Source organism: Pinus tabuliformis, chromosome 6 (assembly GCF_031772625.1).
Source record: "Pinus tabuliformis cultivar Carrire ecotype Pingquan chromosome 6, CPIR1, whole genome shotgun sequence".
Taxonomy (NCBI): domain Eukaryota; kingdom Viridiplantae; phylum Streptophyta; class Pinopsida; order Pinales; family Pinaceae; genus Pinus; species Pinus tabuliformis.
Genome location: NC_142292.1, coordinates 440,875,695 through 440,896,165, shown reverse-complemented (window position 1 = coordinate 440,896,165; position 20,471 = coordinate 440,875,695). Strand labels below are relative to the sequence as shown.

The 20,471-nt window shown below is 34.6% G+C and overlaps 1 protein-coding gene across 1 annotated transcript; it reads right to left on the bottom strand.

Annotated features, from left to right (window-relative positions):
- Positions 1-1,815: 1,815 nt before the first annotated feature.
- Positions 1,816-3,291, bottom strand: LOC149259180 (uncharacterized). The gene is made up of 3 exons (XM_089375034.1): positions 2,566-3,291; positions 2,038-2,436; positions 1,816-1,928 (listed from the first exon to the last, which is right to left on the bottom strand). The coding sequence occupies exons 1-3, from the start codon at positions 3,265-3,267 to the stop codon at positions 1,854-1,856; spliced, it is 1,176 nt and encodes a 391-aa protein (XP_089231160.1). The 5' UTR covers positions 3,268-3,291; the 3' UTR covers positions 1,816-1,853.
- Between the last annotated feature and the right edge of the window lie 17,180 nt (positions 3,292-20,471).

Sequence of the window (20,471 nt, the reverse complement as noted above, 5' to 3'; positions counted from 1 at the left end):
ATGCACCCTCCCACACCGAACACTTGGTAATTTGGATGAAACTCAGAGTACAGATACTGCAACACGTACAGGAGCTAACACAACTCTCACCTCACTCGGCTAACACTCATCTCTCACACAGCAATCCCTTCACGCTTTCGAACAACACTCTTGTCCACAACAACGCTACCTCATAACTCGCCTGAGATCTAATACCATATCAGAGAGCAGAGACTCAAAAACACTTGGAACCTTAGAACTTGTTTTTATTTGATGACTGAAACATGTTTTTATACACAACACAGATCTTTTTGGAGTCGATGGGGCAGTGGCTTCTTTAGGAAGCTTGCCCATTTTGTCAATGAATTCTAGAAACTCTATTTAAAACATCTGTTGAATTCTTGATCAATCCAGCTGCTGTAATAATGATGTTCATCTGATTCATGCACAGACACATTAGACTTGCTGACGTTTGAACAATGGTCGCGCCGTTTGAGCAGTTGTGATTAATGGTCTAACAACATGTACCACAACATCCGCCTATGTCGTTTTATAAGTCATAATATATAATTTTACTTTTATTTAAATACGTTTTTTTTTAATTTAACAAAAAGATTTCTATTTTCCACTTAGCTTAAAAAACCGGGAAAAAGGGAAACACATGGAAGCGTTGTCGACAGTAATACAGTACATCACCATGTCATGATATGTAATTTTACTCTTATTTCAATAAATAGATAAAATTTTACACAATACTTTATGTTTTAATTTGATAAAACATAATTCTATTTTCCACTCAGCCAGACAAACCGAAAACAGGGAAACAAATGGAATTGTTGTCGATTAGTAATATAGTCCAACAACATCCGTCTGGACTATGTCATTTTATGTCATAAACACCTTTGTATGTATATGCAATTATTAAATGAAATTTAATGGCACTTGTTTTGGCAGTATAGGTGAGATGATAGAAGCAAACTAAAGGACATCCACTGTCGTGGATAAAACGATAAATAGGGTCACTGGTAGTTAATTACCAAAATAGAGATTAAACATAGAAATAATTTTTAACCATAATTGTTATTTCCAGTGTTACTATGAAGTTGGATATTATTCAATATTTTATAGCTCAGAATTAGAGGATGCCTAAGTTTGTTAGTCTATTTTTGTCTTTTTAAAATAAAAGTTATGTTTTAAATAGAAAAATAATATAGACTATAATTAAAAATAATGAATATGTTGTAAAGTAATTAGAAATAATAAAAAAAAAGAGTGTAAATTAAAGGTTTAAATCTTTTTTTCAAAAATATTTCTGTTATAAGTTTATATAAACATTAACTAATTTATGTCCATATCAACTTTATATCTATATCTATTTATTTATAGAAAAAAATTTAAATTTTTATGGTTACAATCTTTATTTGACCTTGTATATACTTTATTTAACTTTCAAAAATACAATTTTAACAATAAAAATAACCTATTATATTTTAATTTTAAAAATATTTACACGTGAAAAAATTTGATGCTTTTTAGTTCATATTAAATCCATATTTAAAATAAATTTAGGCTGATTTTAATTCAGAATGAATAAAATTATCTAACAATAAAAAAATATATCCACCAAATGGAAAATATATTCACCAATAATAGAGTGGAAAATTCGATTATTAAATTAAGGTCTTGTGGGTCTACACAACTTGGTAGATCTGGATCATCCGCAGAAGCGAGTTTGACAATTGTCAAATGCATATGTTAATCTCCCATGACTAACCTTGGCAAAGAAGAAACCATTATATATCATGGGGATGGAAAAGAAATTAGTGGTGTGGGCATGGAAGTAATTGCATGGGTTCATTTAGAAGAAGAAGAATTCATGTCATTTTCTTGAAAAGGGCTTCTAGAGACTTCAACATGTCCGTCACTGTTAGCTCGCATCCTTCTTCCATCTGTGACAAACAAAAGGTGATCACTTTCATTTAACTCTAAATCTGGAAACCTGTTTAAAGAAAAAGAAAAAAGTACATTCATGGTGGAGATGGGGAAGCTATTGAATACCGTAGTATTAAATGTCAAATCGAACGTAGCTTCTGAAAATGAGAGAATGTTTGCATTCACCACTGTCAGCTGAAGTGCATCCAACTCTGCAGCGAATTTCAGCAGCAAGCCTTTCCTTTTCTGGCAGTGGGCATGGATAAGAACATTTCTATCAGTAACGCGTATCTCAATTTCGGGGGTCAGCACTCCACCCTCTGTCACATATTTATCTGCTGAGGAATTAATGGAAGGAGGAGAAACTTTGTTTGAAGACTGGAAATCGGCACAGTGTTCCTTCTTCTTGACATACACAACTGACTGAACAGTTTTTTTAGGGGTCTGCTCTTCCAGTGTCTTGATCTTCTCCTGCAGCTGCTTCACATACTTGATGGAATCGCCGAGTACAGAGATTTTGTCCATCTGCGTTAATTCACCCAATTCAAACTCCACTATCCATAAACACAAAATTTTAACAATTACCAATCCATATATTTTCAGCAAATTGTTAGGCCAGATTTTAGAGTACATATATATTGAGTAGCAAATTACCTTCTTGAGACCAGGAACAATGGCAGAAAGAGCAATGAATCTCTGGCCCAGTTTCTCACGTCGTTTTCTTTCAGCCATTATGTGGTCTTGACTATTCCCCGATGCTTTGTTTTGTACTTGGTTGCTGTGCCTTGTTCCTGCAGGCACGCTTGAAATTTGCATATCTGAAGGCCCATTGTTGCCTGGGAAGAATTGAAGTGAGGAAACATTAGATGCATCGTTATTGGAGTGGCTAATATCAGAGATGCAGCTTTGGTCATGTGCTCTAGAAGCAAGAATTTCTGTTTGCATGCATGGTGTCGTCAGGGCTAGGCTCTCGTATGCCTGGTGCGCCTTGGGCTTGAAGAACTCTCTGAAGTAATTCTCCAGTTGGATGTGTTGTGGGTTTTTCTCAGAATTTGGAACAAGAATAGGAGGAGGCGTGGAAAGCTTGCTAGAGAATGTTTGCTGGCTTTGAAAGGAGGAATAGGAATCCTCTGAGTTATTTGGCTTGGATTGTTTGGCAGGTCGTTGATAGCCCGAACTTGGAGCGGATGGCCTTACTCCCAAATGTGAAACTGTCGCTGGAAGCTTGAGATTTCTGGGATAGCCCGTCAAGGTGGACGTGAGGGATTCATAAGCAGAGTTATCGTGATAGCCCATTAACACTTCCAGTTGTTCTGCTGTTGCTTTAGAGAATACTCCAAAATCTGGATCTTCCATTCCTTAAAAAACAACTGTTTTGGCTTAAATAACATTTATTTCCATAGTTTTATAGCCTTAGAGAATATCAATTTATTGAATCACAGGACGAACCAGCACTAAAATACAATGAAATTGAATAGGAGAAGTCGTAAACACGGGAATCACGTGGTATCACTTACCATTCTCTGTGGTCTCAATTAACTTTCAGAGCTCAAAGGAGTTTACACCAATCTTACAGCTGTCCATTTTTTGTTTTTGTCTTCACTGGTTTTATAATTGTTTAGTTTTAATGCACGTTCAACCATGTGTGACAGGGTGTATCGCTATAATTTTTACAAGATATTTTATAAATTAAAAATGAGAGATTCTAAAAATCTAGATATAGATTTGATAAATTGTATGGAATACAATTTATCAGCATCTTTAATAGGTGAACCTAATTTAAATATATTAGGATTTGGATTTGGATTTGTTTTAGATTATTTTTATGAAAAGTCTGGTTGCAAATTTCTCACTCATACATTTTAATTATTGAAATCGAATAATGATATTAGGATTTATCATATTTTATTTGTTTCTTGTGAATCTATTTATAAAAAAAATATATAAATTTAATAAAAAATTATAATTTTAATCATTTTTTATAATTTAATTTTGGATGAGTATCTATTTATATATAAAATATACAAATTTAATAAAAAAAATGTAATTTTAATAATATGATTTTTAATGAGATCGATGAAAAAATCAAGACTTGTCAAATATTTTGTTTATTACCCTTCGAAAGTAATTTGTTACCTTTCAAATATAATTTTGAAAATATTTTTAATGAAATAATTATAATTTTTTAAAAATGTATAGTATTGAGAATATTATAATAAATATACTTTACTAAATTATATTGATCATTTATATTAAATATATATTTCATATCATTTCTTAATATGATTATATTTTTTCAAGAATTAGGTGAATAATAGTATTATTTGTTCATTCTTGAGATCCACATGGGTCCCCTATCACACCTCTCCCCATTACAATGTAGATCTCACTTTAGTTTTTGATAAATAAGTTTATGAGTGTGATGACTCATTGATTTTAATGATGTTCTATCTTTCATAGAGTGGCTCTAGTACCAATGACATTGGCAATAGCCAAAATAACCATCACATAAGCATGCATGTTGTTAGATGTACTTGGTTTTTTCCAAGGAATCTCATTCTTTTGCTCCACCTCTTTTGCCTTCATTGGTTTATCCCTTCCCCTATCAATTTTGTGTCTTTTGTTTCACACTCTTCTCCATATGGCTCTTGAGTCTAGTTGTAGAGCCCAACCAACATTGTTTTGAACCTGTACTAAAAGGTCATCCTTGGAACCTGTTAACTCCTTCCACAAAGAGGCTTCTCCAAGAGGTCGAAAGAGAATCAAGTTCTAGGAAATGGACATCCAAGCAAAGAGAGATTTGCTCCAACTAGACGATGTGGGGGCTCAGATAGAGGATTTCATTTTGAACGTCAATTCCATTTCCAATGACAACACAAAATTCTATCAAACTATGGAATTATATTGGCATACTAAGTAATTGATACTCATGCACTCTCGGGAGAGAAGGTTAAGCTTATAAAGCTCCTAGCTCATTTGGATAGAATTAAAAACCAAGGAAGGATTTCCCTCACACTCTATTTGTGTTTAGCAAAAATGCATGGAGGTGTCTTGTCTTCATTGGCAACAATAGACTCACAAGAGTAGCCCACTAAACTCTCAACAACTAACTCAACCAAACCAACTTCTCCATGCTCATAATTTTTATGTTTTTATACCTAGCTTGACCTATTACATTTTGTTTTATATAAATAATTTCTCTAGTATAATAATTTTAGAAGTTTATAAATATTTTGGTTCCTATTTTCTCATTATTACCCCTATCCTTACATATGTCAAGTCTTAATAGTGCCAAATTAGAGAAGACAATGAGTCTTGTGCCCGTTAAAGAATACTTGCTTTTTAATCAATGCTCCTTTGGTCCTTTGCTCAGATTCTCTTCTTTTTAGAAAAAACAAAATATTTTTAATAATTTATATATCATATATATTTGTCTCAATTACGGTTGGATTTTTTGTATTCACAAAATTTTAAATGAATAACTTTCATTAAAAAATGACTTAACATAACACCATTTCAACTGTTCGACATCTCATGAATAAATCTTATCATTTCTATTAGTTAAATAGTTTTACAATTATTTAACATAAACGTAATTATAAAACAAATAAAATTCAAATGCCACAACCTTGTTAAATAATTCAAGTGGCAAAGTGATAGAATTTATGAGCAAGAATTCAAAAATTTCCAAATAATTTTGATTTCTTTTTACAATCTCATATATATATATATATATATATATATATATATATATATATATATATATATATAGTAAGCGTGGTAAAACCTTTCATTCATTCATTTTCAAAAAGTAGGTTACATCCATGAAAGACGTTTAGTGGCCTCAACCTACCCATTGGGAAACCAGGTATGTTGGCCATCGAACCACATTGTATGCCATCCAAAATATTAGTAACTTAAGTCTGTCAAATATGGCCTTATATGATTGAATGCTTGTAAACCAGTTTGCACCTAACAAACTAACATAATTACTGGTAACTGACATATACATCAGCAAATTAAAAAAAAAGGAACTTCTAGCTACTACTCGTTAGAGGACTCCACCAGAGTTGGGTCCTTAGCACTGGAACCTGGTAGTTCCGATTGATGAAGGCACGACCAAGACAAACATTCTGCTGCTAGATTTGAAATTGGGCAAGTTGAAATTCTTTCTGAATTTCCTGGAAACACATATCAGACTTAAAAAAAAACCTGTAGAGTTCATAAAAGCTCGGGCCACAATACTTTTCATCAGCTAGTAAAGATGAACCGTTTATTTATATTGCATGAGCCGACCTCGGTTGTGTCCTGGATCTGGAACAAGGACTCACCAATCTTCGATCTGCACTTCATTCTCTGCACGATGGTTGAGTTCCACGTCCTATGACGAAATCATATGTTTCACCTGGGAAGGGGTACCTGTGTTGTATGCCTGGGCCGCATCATTAATATCTTAGCATCAGACTTTCGACCACTTCTCCTCAGTGGGTATGTGGAGGAAGAATCTCGTCCACCTCTATTCCCAGACTTTCTGCTATGGCCCGGACCCCCATTTCCAGAAGAACCAACACCCAAGGAAGGACGAGCTATATGGAGTAGCCACCAATCAAAAAAATTACACATTGTCAACCTAATAGGACAAGCCACAATCTTGGAACAAATATGTAGCGTGCGGGCTTGGTGGTTACCCGAATTATTAGAATATGACACAATCTCATAAGAAAAGAGAAAGAAATGAACTGCATCAGACCCGATCCATATGTAAACACTACAAATAAAAAATGCTAACCACCGGCGACACTCTTGGATGATGACCAAAACCTCATGGTCAAAAGGGGCAGTAAACAGAGAGAAGCTAGAAATATTATGTCGCCTTAGAAGGGAGGTAACACAAACTGGCTCCCCAAGCCAAATACCATGGAGGACCACACCATAACCATTAAAAACTAGAGAAGAATAGTTACAAGACACTTCCTCACTTCGGGCCAACAAATCATGAAAAAAACCATTACCCTCAGGTATACAATCCTTCCACAAAAGAGAGCTAACCTGATTTTTTCCATACATTCCCATTCGAAGCAATAGAATTCCATATAAGTCGGACACCAACATAGAAACAAAAGACACAACATAAAAAGAAACCACATAAACCTTCTCACTTGCCGAGTAGTCAATTCCTTTTCTTTCGATAAGAAATTTGCAAGAGGGGTCAACAAACTTGCAGGAGACATTCGAGAATAGAACAAGCCATGGCCAAGGAGGGGATAGAGGGAAAAAAACATACACGAGTACAACTTTCCATGAACGAGATATCAGTCATGTCCCGAGAGCAGAACCTCCCAACCAATCTTGCCAACAGAGGATAGAGAACCAAGAGCTTGAGTTTACTTCCAGGAACCAAGCTCCAACATGAGACAGGTGCATGAATGGGAATTTGAGCCCTCCCCACCTATAGTTTATGAACCCTGCACCTAATCACATCAAAATTAATCTCTCCCATGCATTCTGCCACTCCACTGTCTTGATTGCACATATAAGACCCAAGGTTGAGTCGCCCTTCAGCTTCGTCACCCATCATTTCACGTGTGACAAGAATCCTGAGGGGGACTCCGATCTATATTGCACCCTGATTAGGGACCCTAATTATCTTCCTCTTCCATATCATGATTTTGGGAAGCATCTTGAGCCAGAATTTTGACTAGAGGGTCCATGTCTCCATGATGGTTATCCGTCCAAGGGACATCAAGGGTTGTACCCATATGAAGAGATCCCCAATTAGCCAAATGTCAGTAGCTTTGTTACCATTCATTAAAACATGAGATGGAATAATATAGTCAAACAAAGGAATGAGGTCACTGATTTCCTAAACCAAGTGAGTCATCCTCCAGCTCTGACTAATATTCTCCCATTTGGTACCATGATTCAACTTTTTTATTGCCTCAATCACAAGGTTGGAGTCACCTTCAACCACAAACTTTATCAACCCTTCTCTTTTTGTAATGAGAAGCCCATGTTTTACCACATTGAATTCAACCTCATTATTGCTTGTAAAACCACAATCAATTGCATAGAGGTGAAGTACCCAACTCTAAGAATCCCTAAAAAGGCCTCTGAAAGCAGTATCACTAAGGTTACCTTTGGAAGCCCCATTAAAATTAAGCTTGAGAAAACTGACAAAAGGGGCTGAAAATTTGGAGGGAGAGGATCTAGGGGAAAGGAATAGATTCCAAGAAGATGGAGAAAGCATTTGAGGGGAAAGATTCAGGGCAGAAAGAATGTTGGCTTCATGAGGTATAGCCTGCCAATCATCAAGGTGCCACTTCTCAGCTAATATTGTTTCTCTTATGTTTTAGAGAATTCTTGCCCATATTTATGCTTGAGAGAGCCATTGTTCTTTAAAAACCCTTCGATTTCGTTCTTTCTGTAGCACCCAAAGGAGAAAAATGATGGAAATACTCTAGGCCCTATTCAAAACATGGTTGCAGAAGATGTCATTCCTCCACATTTCGATGGAGGTTTTGATGTTGGTAATGTCTCAATCCATGTGCCCAAAAAGTTGTCCAATATGTTTCCATAATTGATTCGCAAAGGGACAAAGGTTTAGAAGATGCTCCATATCCTCACTATTGGATTCACACATGCTACATAGTGAGGGGCCATGGAATCCTCTTTTTAGGAGTTGAACCTAAGTAAAAATTCTTCGCCAACGCACCAACAAAGGAAGTATGTTACCTTCAGCCAGAATTGATGAGTCCAAATTTTCATCCATAAAGGGCTACAATGATCCTAAGGCTCATTAGTGGCTAATCTGTAGGCTTCCTTAATAGAAAACATTCATTTGGTTGCGTTTCCCCATCTGAGAATATCCAAGGCTTCAAGAGTTGCAAGCTTTCTAGATTGAAGTTCTTTATCCAGCAGAGCCCATTGATGTGAATTAGGGGAGTTAGGCCAATCTTGTTTCTCAGTCCATTGCCTCTAGGTTGTGTTCAAAGATGGTTTCTAGAATTGCTCCACCTCTGTACAATTTTTACTATTAGCATGGATAAAATGTTAGTGAAATCCTGCTGGTTAAAGATCATAGCTCTTTGCTGCCATGAGTCTTGCCAAAAAAGAGCTCGTTGCCCATCCCAGATTTCTCAAAAGCTATGAGAGAGTATGAGATCTTTGTTAGTTGAGGCTGAATTCTAGATTGAGGACCCTTTCGAGGTATAACTTTAGCAGAAGAGGGCATTTGATATTTTCTCATCCATATAATCTTCCATAGATCCGGTCCACCCATTATTCATCTCCACTAGAGTTTGCACCCATGACTTGATTAAGAGTATATGGATCTCGAAGACCAAGACTCCCTGTAGTCTTAGGCTTAGTATTATTTGACCAAGAGATTAGAGCCCATTTTTTAGCGTCTTGAGCCCCTCTCCACAAGAATTTCTTAAAGATATCAACCATGCTAATGCAAGAAGATTTGGGGGCAACAAGACCTGATAATTGGTAGATCGACATAGATTGAAGCACCACCTTAAGGAGAAGCACTTGACCAACTAAGTTCAGATTTCGAAAGGACCAGGTATGAAGTCTAGATTGTATTTGATCCAGAAGATCTTTCCAACAAGAAGTTCTAAGAGAATTAAGCACAAGGGGAATGTCTAAGTATTTGGAGGGCAAAGATCCTATACTAAACCCCAAGATTTGAGCTAGGAAAGACTGGGTAGGGGCCAAAGTATTGAAGAAAAAATATTATATTTTTCATAATTATTGATCAAAGTACCAGAGGTTTGCATAAAATCATGGAGGATATTTTTGATTTCTCTAGCATCTCGAAGAGAGACTTGGAACAATAGCATAATGTCATCAACAAATTGTTTTATGGATTAGAGGAATATCATTACCTCAAAGATAAATGCCTCTAATTGAACCCGAATGAACAACAAACTTGATATAGTGACCCAAACATTTCGCAACTAGAATAAAGAGGAAGGGAGAGAAAGGATCACCTTGGGGTAGACCTCAGGAAAGATTAAAGTGTCTTGAAGGGGAGCCATTTATTAAGATCAAAAACACTTGGGAGGAAATAAGGGAGGAAACCCAAACTATCCACCTAAAATAAAAACCAAAGGCCTTCAGAACATTTAGTAAAAAGGGCCAACTGAGACGGTCACAGGCTTTGGAAAGATCCATCTTGATTAACATACCCTTGGCTTTGAGATGCTTAAGGGAGTGAACGACTTCTTGAGATGTGATGATGCCATCCAGAATTTGGCGACCTTGGACAAAACCAGTTTGTTCAGGAGATATCAGATAAGGAAAAATGATCTTCAGTCTCTTGACCATGATGGTGTATATGGTTTTATAAATGAAATTACATAAAGAAATTAGGTGGAAACATTGAGGCTCCTTAGACTTAGAAGATTTTGGAATTAAAGCAATAAAGTGGAATAAAGTGTTGAATTTACCTTTTGAGTTTTGTGAGATTCCTCCACTACCTTGAGGATGTCATGGTCCATGAAGTGCTAGGTAGTCTGAAAGAACTCCATTGTAAATCCATCTGGTCCAGGCGCTTTGTTCCTACTTATCCCTTTGACCACGTCTTCCACTTCTTCCATAGCAATAACCCGTATAGAGCCAGGTTCTGGTCCCCACTGACCAGATGAGGGATTTGTCTAGTGATTCTCTAAATAACTTCAGATTTGTTTGGGTAGAGCTCAAAGAGGTGAGTGTGGAAATGGTCCACCAATAGGTTTTTGATTTCACCATGATGGACAAAACGACACACACACACACACATTAATCGTTTCATCAAGAATTCATTGGAAGTTTAACGAGCTATTGATAACCACCTTAAATTCTTTATTTGAAGGGAACAATTTTGCATGGAAGAAGAGGAGATTGCTAAAAAAGACGTATGAACTATCTGTGTGATCATATTCTCCAGTAGTGAAAAACATTTTGAGTTTGACCAACCAAATCCCTTCTTACCTTTTCAATACTAAATAAAATATTATACTATTGAGGCGTTGACAAATGTTTTTTTGGCATAATCTGAATATCGACTAATAAAAATCACGTATCCACTAGGGCTTGTGGGTAAATGATGTCATGATGATTGTAATAGCTTATAACTAGTTATGTTATTTTTGAGATGAGATTCTTTGTAATATTTTATGAAAATGGTCAATGGATGGACTCCCTTATAACCATTGAATGAGGGGTGAACACCCTCACGAGCATGTTTGTTGGTTTTCACCCTATGGGGTTTCTAGGGTATATTGTCATTCAACGATGTATTTGCTTATTGTGTCATTCTTATCATGTTGATTTCTTGCATGACATGATGTTTATATTATCAAATATGTGATTAATTAACTAATTAAAAAAATCATGGAAATGATGCAAATTAAATTAGAAAGTTTATAATGGCTACCGAATGATTGTTAATGTTAGTGTAACTTATTATTCTTTTACTAAAATTACTCTATGTGTGTGATAATGAAGATTTGATCTAATAATCAATAAAAAAAATATGGAATAGTAATTTGGAAAGTTCTATTTTGATAATTATTAAAAAAAATTGTAACATCCCTAAAATAACTGAGTGTAAAATTAATTAGTTGAGTAATAGTAATGTGAAAACTTATGAATCAGTTATAAACTGATTCTTGATATTCGGGAAACTGAATGAGGGGAAATAAAGATGGATACGGATAGATGGGGAACTGTATGCAAGAATGGTGCCATTACCTTCCGCATCTCTCCCTCGCCTCCCTCCCAGTTACCCTACTTCCTTTGATTCAGTATGCTTGCTGGCTCACCTGAAATGATGGCGGGAGCCTGCTTGTGATGAGACTGGGCTTTACTACTAAATAAAGCATAGAGGGAATAGCCACTAGAGCCTATTGCGAGGTGGATTTGCAGGTTTTGCGTTGGAGCCAACGTCCAGTTTGTGATTATAGAGAGCTAGCAACTCTTTGGAGATTATTATTTGACTACAATGATGTATAGACCGCTGCATGAGAGATAGAAGCACGAGTGTCTCTGGTGGGTTCGACTTCCAGAACAAAGGTGATGGAGACAAGGAGGCTGCCACGAATAAGATAAGTAACTTGCTCTCTTTCTTGAATAAAAATATATGTATGTTTTATTTGGGTATCTTTTTGAAGGATTTCTTACCAAATATAGATAATGTATGCATAATAGTATGCAAAGAAGAATGTGAAAAATAAGTGGACTTAACAGCTAAGAAAATAGGTAGTTTTTCTTATAAAGAAAATAGATAGTTCCTCTTAGAAAGACTACATGTGAGTTTTGTGTGTGAAATGCTATGTCACTTGTCATTTTCTTGGAATAAAATATTTGTTAAATAGCCAAAATATCTTCTTGAGAAAAGATGGTGAGGCATATAAACTTCCTGAGGACATAGTGTGAAAAGTGGCCAAGTTTTCTTTGAATTAAAATATGTATTTTTATTTAATAAAAGTTTCTTGAAAAGGGATATATGCTAATTGCATTGTGATACTAGCTAATTTCTAAGTTTCTTGTGAAATAATTATGCATTACATGCATGATAGAAATAGCTAATGATGTGCTTCTAGGCACATAGATATTCATTTCTAACTTTCTTGAAGAAAGCGTATGTTTTATATACACATAAATATAGTTTCTTTTTAGAAAAAGTGTGCATACTTCATGTATGAAAATGATGGCTTTTACGAGAGATCTCTTGAAAACAAAAATAGAGATTCTTTCCTTAAAAGACACATATGAATAGTGTTCATACAAGAACCAGAATCCATACTTGTTTCATGAAAAGAGTATGTGCAATGAAGTAAAAGTAATTGTGTTAGGAAAAACACATGTTGCATACACAAAGGGTAGCCTTTGTGACATTGGAAATATGATTTTGTGTGTATGTAGAGAAAGTGATTATGTTAACTTTCTTGAAAATAATGATCTCTTGAAAAGATTGTCTTGTTAGATGAGTTGTGTCGATTTCTTGATTTTGGTGCATAAAAGGGTAAGTTAACCTTGTTATTGTATCTTGATTTTTATGCATAAAGATGGATATCTATAATAATTTCTTGAAAGGGAAGCATGAGAAACCTACATATAGGAAGATATAGAAATGAGGTTATAATGACTTCCTTTAAGAAAGAATTATGTAATTGTTTACATCAAATGTTGATAGAATTCTAGAAATGGGAATATGTGTTACATACATTAAAGGAGGGCTATTATGATAAGCTATTGGATGTGAAAAGAATAGTCATTTTGTTATAGAGATATGTTCTTTGTATGGATAGAAGAACTATTGAGCCATATTTCTTTAGGAAAATGATATGTGATTACTTTGATGCTAACATAACTATTATCTTAGTTTCTTGTGAATGAGATGTGTATGGACACGAGATTTGTGTTAGCTTTCTTTAGAAAGGATATACATTCACTTGTGGGAAAAGACCACTGGTTATGTGATATTACTTTATATATTTGCATGCATCAAAAGTAATAGCTAGAGGACCCGATCTTTTGATAAAGTTTATGTAAATTTTCATGTAAGAAGATTATAACTGATGTTGTAGTTAGTCCCTTCAAAGGTATTCCTTAGTGTTTTGTCCTCTAAGAATTTGTGCTTATGCGAAGGGAAATATTAGTTAGTATGATTATTTATAAATGTAATCATGATATCAATGTGATAATAATAACATTGGCAGGAAAAAGTTGGATTACTTGCGCAAGGCATAGATTATATTTAACATTGTGGCAACAAAATGATTAATGGTACATGCAGATGAGTACGAGTTGCGGGATCGTACATTTCTAGAACAATCATGCCACAAGGATGTTGCAGGTGGTGATATGTAGGTAAAGGGTAAAATGTATTAGCTTTTAGCTAGATATGTGACAATTTAATGATAATTCATTGTAATATTTTATAACAATGGTTAATGGATGGAATCCCTTTTAAGCCATTGAATGAGGGATGAAAAACCTCATGAGAATTTAATAATAAGATTAAAAGTTTGCTGGTTTTCACCCTACGGGGTTTCCAGGGTATATTGGTGTTCAATGATGTGATTGCTTATGGTGTCAGTTTGATCATCTTGAATCCTTGATGATGATGCTTATTTATTTGATGTGATAATCATAATTTCCAAGTATGTGAATAATTACTATGGTTAAGAAAATCATGAGATGTATGCAAGGTTCATGAGATAGTTTATGTTAATATACTACAACAGAGGTTGTCCATGGTTATGCAACTTACTGTCCTCTATTGCAATTTACTTTATGTACTAATGAACATTATATCTAATGGTTAATGAGGAATGTGGAGTTGTGATTTGAATAATTACTTGTGGGTAATTTGTAAAAAAAATCTAACTCCCTGCTTTTACTTGTGAGGTTACTGAGGTATGTTATAGGTGGTATCAGAGCCAAGTTGCAGCACTGGCACCTCCGGGAATTGGTAAATGGAAAAGAAATTGAGGTATGCCACCAATGGGCATTAACTCAGGTATGAGTTTAACAATCTACATATTGATTTCTGTAGTACACTACTTTCGACATGATATGTGTGATTCATGTTTATAGCTGCTTTGCGTAGTAAGTAATAAAGTTTGTTGCATAACTATGTTCATGACATTGGATTCTTGATGAGGAAAAAGACAATAAAACTCATGTCACGCTTATGAACAATATTGAACACTCATTACACTTATGAACAATATTAAACACTCATTAAGGAAAGTGATAATCAACTACCAACTTTTGCTTTGCAAATATGGCAATAACAATGATGCATTTAATGAACATGATTGAAGTTAATTGTAGAAGCATGTTCAGTGAGTAACATTTCTAGGACCCATTCATGGTAGAATTACATGTGACAATTATTCATAAATAGACTACCTGTGTTAATGCAGTTGCTAGTAAACCCTACCTACCTTCCCCAACTATAGATGCTTCCAAGGAAAAGGAATCAAGGGGAAGGAAGAAAACCATGCTGTAGGGACAGACGGAGAAGGGAAAAAGAATCGCTAAGTCTGGTGATGACGAGATAGCGCAGGCTTTGAGTGCCAGAGTCTTGTAGAAGACGCTAAGTCTAGTGATGACCGGATAGTGCTTGATGTGCACGTGAGTATTCCTTTGACCATGCTTAAGGAGTTGGAAAACGATAACTATAGTGTGTTGATGTTAATGATTTTCATAATGTCTCCTTGAAGTCATTATTCTGAAATGGTCACATAGTAGTGTTAAGATAGTTGTTGCATCTAACATCAAGTGGTAACTTTGGTGCATGTGTGACACTTAGGGGATCATGCTTCTAATTGCATAAGTAGAGGAATTGCTTCTGATAAGGGTAGTTTAATTAGTTAGTTATGCATGTTGAACCAAGGGTTGGTCAGAACACCTTGATTATGCTTAATTATATTAATGATGCATGGCCAATGCTAGCCATAGTAAACGTAAGATAATACTCCATTAATGACAGTGTGGATTAAGACAATGGACTGTGGGAAATTGGAAATGTTTACATTGTTAACTCAACTATTGTTGACATTTATACATTAATGAATATTTGCATATGCTTTTATACATGACAATATTGTATTCATGAAAATTTTTGGAAATTGAATACTTATTAAAAGATGCATATGTATAACTAACGTTGCTGATGAGATTAAGTAGTGGTAGCTTAATGTCAACAAAAAAACTCATCACGTAAAATGTTGCAATGAGAATTGCAATCATAAATGAGAAATAATAATGTTATATGATATGCATGAATTGTGTTATTTGGACAATCTGAATGCATACAACATGTATGATAGATATGTTTCCCATCAATCTAGATGTTGTGGACCCATGATGAGGGATAAGTGTAGATGCATGGTGTACATGCATGTTTATTTTGTTAATGATAATGTTCATATGGATCATTATGTAAATTGCTTTGAGGAAGAGTGATAAAAGAGAAATTTAGCATGCCTGACAGTTGCAGATAGTTGTGAAAGGCTATAAGGCCTTGAGTTGATGGTGGTTGCCTGCTCGAAGGGGTTGATGGTACTTGCCTGTCTGGATTTCCTCTACCTAGAGATCAATTATCTCAATAAGGGAACATAGTTTGCCAAGATGGTGAAGAGGGTAAAATCCTAAGGCAAATTTATTGATTTGGAGCCTGTTGGAGGAGGCCCAAAATTCCTCATAGACGGGACGTTGTCAGAGGAATAGGCAAGATGCTGCCAAGAGGAATCCTATATTGGACCGTATGTGGTCATTGGAATTCTTGAGCTGGTTGGCTAGTGTAATTCCATGTTAGACCTGGTAAGGTCTCTATCAAAGAAACTGTTTGGATGTGAAAATGAATCGATCTGGTTGTGGAAACCAGTTCCCATGGGTTGGGAATTATTTAGCCTATTGTGGTTGTCATAGCTAAAGAAATTAACTAATCAGCTATATGTTATGAATTCTATATATAGTTGTGTAAAATATGTTATGCACATTTGACAGGAAATGAGCTTAGTGCTCAATAAGGAGTTATTGGAAATTTTAATTCCTTTATTGTATTACTAATCTTATGAACATCTTAGTAGGGGCTAAGACAATTTTTACTTGGTGCAGTTATTGACTGTTTTTAGAGAGCTAGGTGATCTTTTAGTACTCTTAGAAGTACTCTGTGAATGTCTTTAATGAGAATTAATTCAGTATGCATGTGGAGCAGTGATTTATCATGATGATGATTAGTGTTAGTGCTCTTTAAGTACTTTGATGATTAGTGCTAGTGCTCTTTAAGTACTTGTAAAATTACCATGATTTAAATATCATCTAACATTGCACGATTGATGGATAGTTAAAAGTATTTCATTTGACTTAGAATATTGTGATTAATGCGATTGAATTTTTTAGTCATACATTACATGATTACTTACCATGGAGGGTTGATGGGTTGTCCAATCACTATTAAAATACTTACGTGAAAGTGCTCATGATTTTCAAGAGTGGATGGTAAGTAATGGTAAGATGACATAGAGAATTGTTTATTATGAATTTGAATAAGGGTCAACTAATGGAAATTAGAACTTGCATATTTTTTTTTGCAGTTATAAATGCTTATAACTATTGATCTTTCTTATGTTATAACATTACTATTTTGTTTATTGCTATTTCTTGGAATGAAATCTCTGATTTTAAAGAGGAAGGATTACTTTTTGTGTGGTTTAGATGGTTATACCATGAGTAAAATCTAAATTTCCAACGAGAGATGAACACAGAGGACGGTGTTCCTATAAGGGGGGGGAGTATGTAACATCCCTAAAATAACTGAGTGTAAAATTAATTAGTTGAGTAATAGTAATGTGAAAACTTATGACTTAGTTACAAACTGATTCTTGATATTCGGGAAACTGAATGAGGGGAAATAAAGATGGATATGGATAGATGGGGAACTATATGCGAGAATGATGCCATTACCCTCCGCATCTCTCCCTCGCCTCCCTCCCAGTTACCCTACTTCCTTTGATTCGGTATGCTTGCTGGCTCACCTGAAATGATGGCGGGAGCCTGCTTGTGACGATATTGGGCTTTACTGCTAAATAAAGCATAAAGGGAATAGCCGTTGGAGCCTATTGCGAGGTGGATTTGCAGGTTTTGCGTTGGAGCCAACGTCCGGTTTGTGATTATAGAGAGCTAGCAACTCTTTGGAGATTATTATTTGACTACAATGATTTATAGACCACTGCACAAAATATAGAAGCACGAGTGTCTCTGGTGGGTTCAACTTCTAGAACAGAGGTGATGGAGACAAGGAGGTTGCCATGAATAAGATAAGTAACTTGCTCGCTTTCTTGAAGAAAAATATATGTATGTTTTATTTGGGTATCTTTTTGAAGGATTTCTTACCAAATATAGATAATATATGCATAATAGTATGCAAAGAATAATGTGAAAAACAAGTGGACTTAACAGCTAAGAAAATAGGTAGTTTTTCTTATAAAGAAAATAGGTAGTTCCTCTTAGAAATACTACATGTGAGTTTTGTGTGTGAAATGCTATGTCACTTGTCATTTTCTTGGGATAAAACCTTTGGTAAATAGCCAAAATATCTTCTTGAGAAAAGATGGTGAGGCATATAAACTTCCTGAGGACATAGTGTGAAAAGTGGCCAAGTTTTCTTTGAATTAAAATATGTATTTTTATTTAATAAAAGTTTCTTGAAAAGGGATATATGGTAATTGCATTGTGATACTACCTAATTTCTAAGTTTCTTGTGAAATAATTATGCATTACATGCATGATAGAAATAGCTAATGATGTGCTTCTAGGCACATAGATATTCATTTCTAACTTTCTTGAAGAAAGCGTATGTTTTATATACACATAAATATAGTTTCTTTTTAGAAAATTTGTGCATAATTCATGTATGAAAATGATGGCTTTTACGATAGATTTCTTGAAAACAAAAATAGAGATTCTTTCCTTAAAAGACACATATGAATAGTGTTCATACAAGAACCAGAATCCATACTTGTTTCATGATAAGAGTATGAGCAATGAAGTAAAAGTAATTGTGTTAGGAAAAACACATGTTGCATACACAAAGGGTAGCCTTTGTGACATTGGAAATATGATTTTGTGTGTATGTAGAGAAAGTGATTATGTTAACTTTCTTGAAAATAATGATCTCTTGAAAAGATTGTCTTGTTAGATGAGTTGTGTCGATTTCTTGATTTTGGTGCATAAAAGGGTAAGTTAACCTTGTTATTGTATCTTGATTTTTATGCATAAAGATGGATATCTATAATAATTTCTTGAAAGGGAAGCATGAGAAACCTACATATAGGAAGATAGAGAAATGAGGTTATAATGACTTCCTTTAAGAAAGAATTATGTAATTGTTTACATGAAATGTTGATAGAATTCTAGAAAAGGGAATATGTGTTGCATACATTAAAGGAGGGCTATTATGATAAGCTATTGGATGCGCAAAGAATAGTCATTGTGTTATAGAGATATGTTCTTTGTATGGATAGAAGAACTATTGAGCCATATTTCTTTAGGAAAATGATATGTGATTACTTTGATGCTAACATAACTATTATCTTAGTTTCTTGTGAATGAGATGTGTATGCACACGAGATTTGTGTTAGCTTTCTTTAGAAAGGATATACATTCGCTTGCGGGAAAAGACAACTGGTTGTGTGAGATTGCTTTATATATTTGCATGCATCAAAAGTAATAGCTAGAGGACCTGATCTTTTGATAAAGTTTATGTAAATTTTCATGTAAGAAGATTATAACTGATGTTGTAGTTAGTCCCTTCAAAGGTATGCCTTAGTTTTTTGTCCTCTAAGAATATGTGCTTATGCAAAGGGAAATATTAGTTAGTATGATTATTTATAAATGTAATCATGATATCAATGTGATAATGATAACATTGGCAGGAAAAAGTTGGATTACTTGCGCAAGGCATAGATTATATTTAACGTTGTGGCAGGAAAATGATTAATGGTCCATGCAGATGATTACGAGTTGCGGGATCGTACATTGCTAGAACAATCATGCCACAAGGATGTTGCATGTGGTGATATGTAGGTAAAGGGTTTCATGGAAAATGTATTAGCTTTTAGCTAGATATGTGACAATTTAATGATAATTCATTGTAATATTTTATAACAATGGTTAAGGGATGGAATCCCTTATAAGCCATTGAGTGAGGGGTGAAAACCCTCACGAGCATTTAATAATAAGATTAAACGTTTGCTGGTTTTCACCCTACGGGGTTTCCAGGGTATATCGGTGTTCAATGATGTGATTGCTTATGGTATCAATTTGATCATGTTGAATCCTTGATGATGATGATTCTTTATTTGATGTGATAATCATAATGTCCAAGTATGTGAATAATTACTATGGTTAAAAAATCATGAGATGTATGTAAGGTTCATGAGGCAACTTATGTTAATATACTACAACAGAGGTTGTCCATGGTATGGTTATGCAACTAACTGTCCTCTATTGCAATTTACTTTATGTACTAATGAACATTATATCTAATGGTTAATGAGGAATATGGAGTTGTGATTTGAATAATTACTTGTTGGTAATTTGTAAAAAAATTCTAACTCCCTACTTTTACTTGTGAGATTAATGTTACAAGATTGTACTTCTATGTGTTTTTGGAGGTTTAATGAGTATACTACATTTTTATCTTTTAATTTAATACAAAAAAAAATATTTTATTTTAATAAAAAATACTTCTATTTTCGTCTTAGCTCGAAAATCCTAAATCATGGAAAGAATGATTGGCAATATAGTACAACAACATCGGCCTATGTCATTTTATATGCCATAATCAACTGTGTGGGTATATGTGATTGTTAGATGAAATTTATTGGCACTGTTTTTGGCAGCATAGGAAAGGACATCCAAAAATGTAATGGATAAACTCATAAATATGAAGAAAACTAAAGGACATCCAAAAACGTAGAGGATAAACTGATAAATATGTTGCGAAAGTTAACCATCAGGAGTGGCGATAGAAGAAAACTAAAGGACATCCAAAA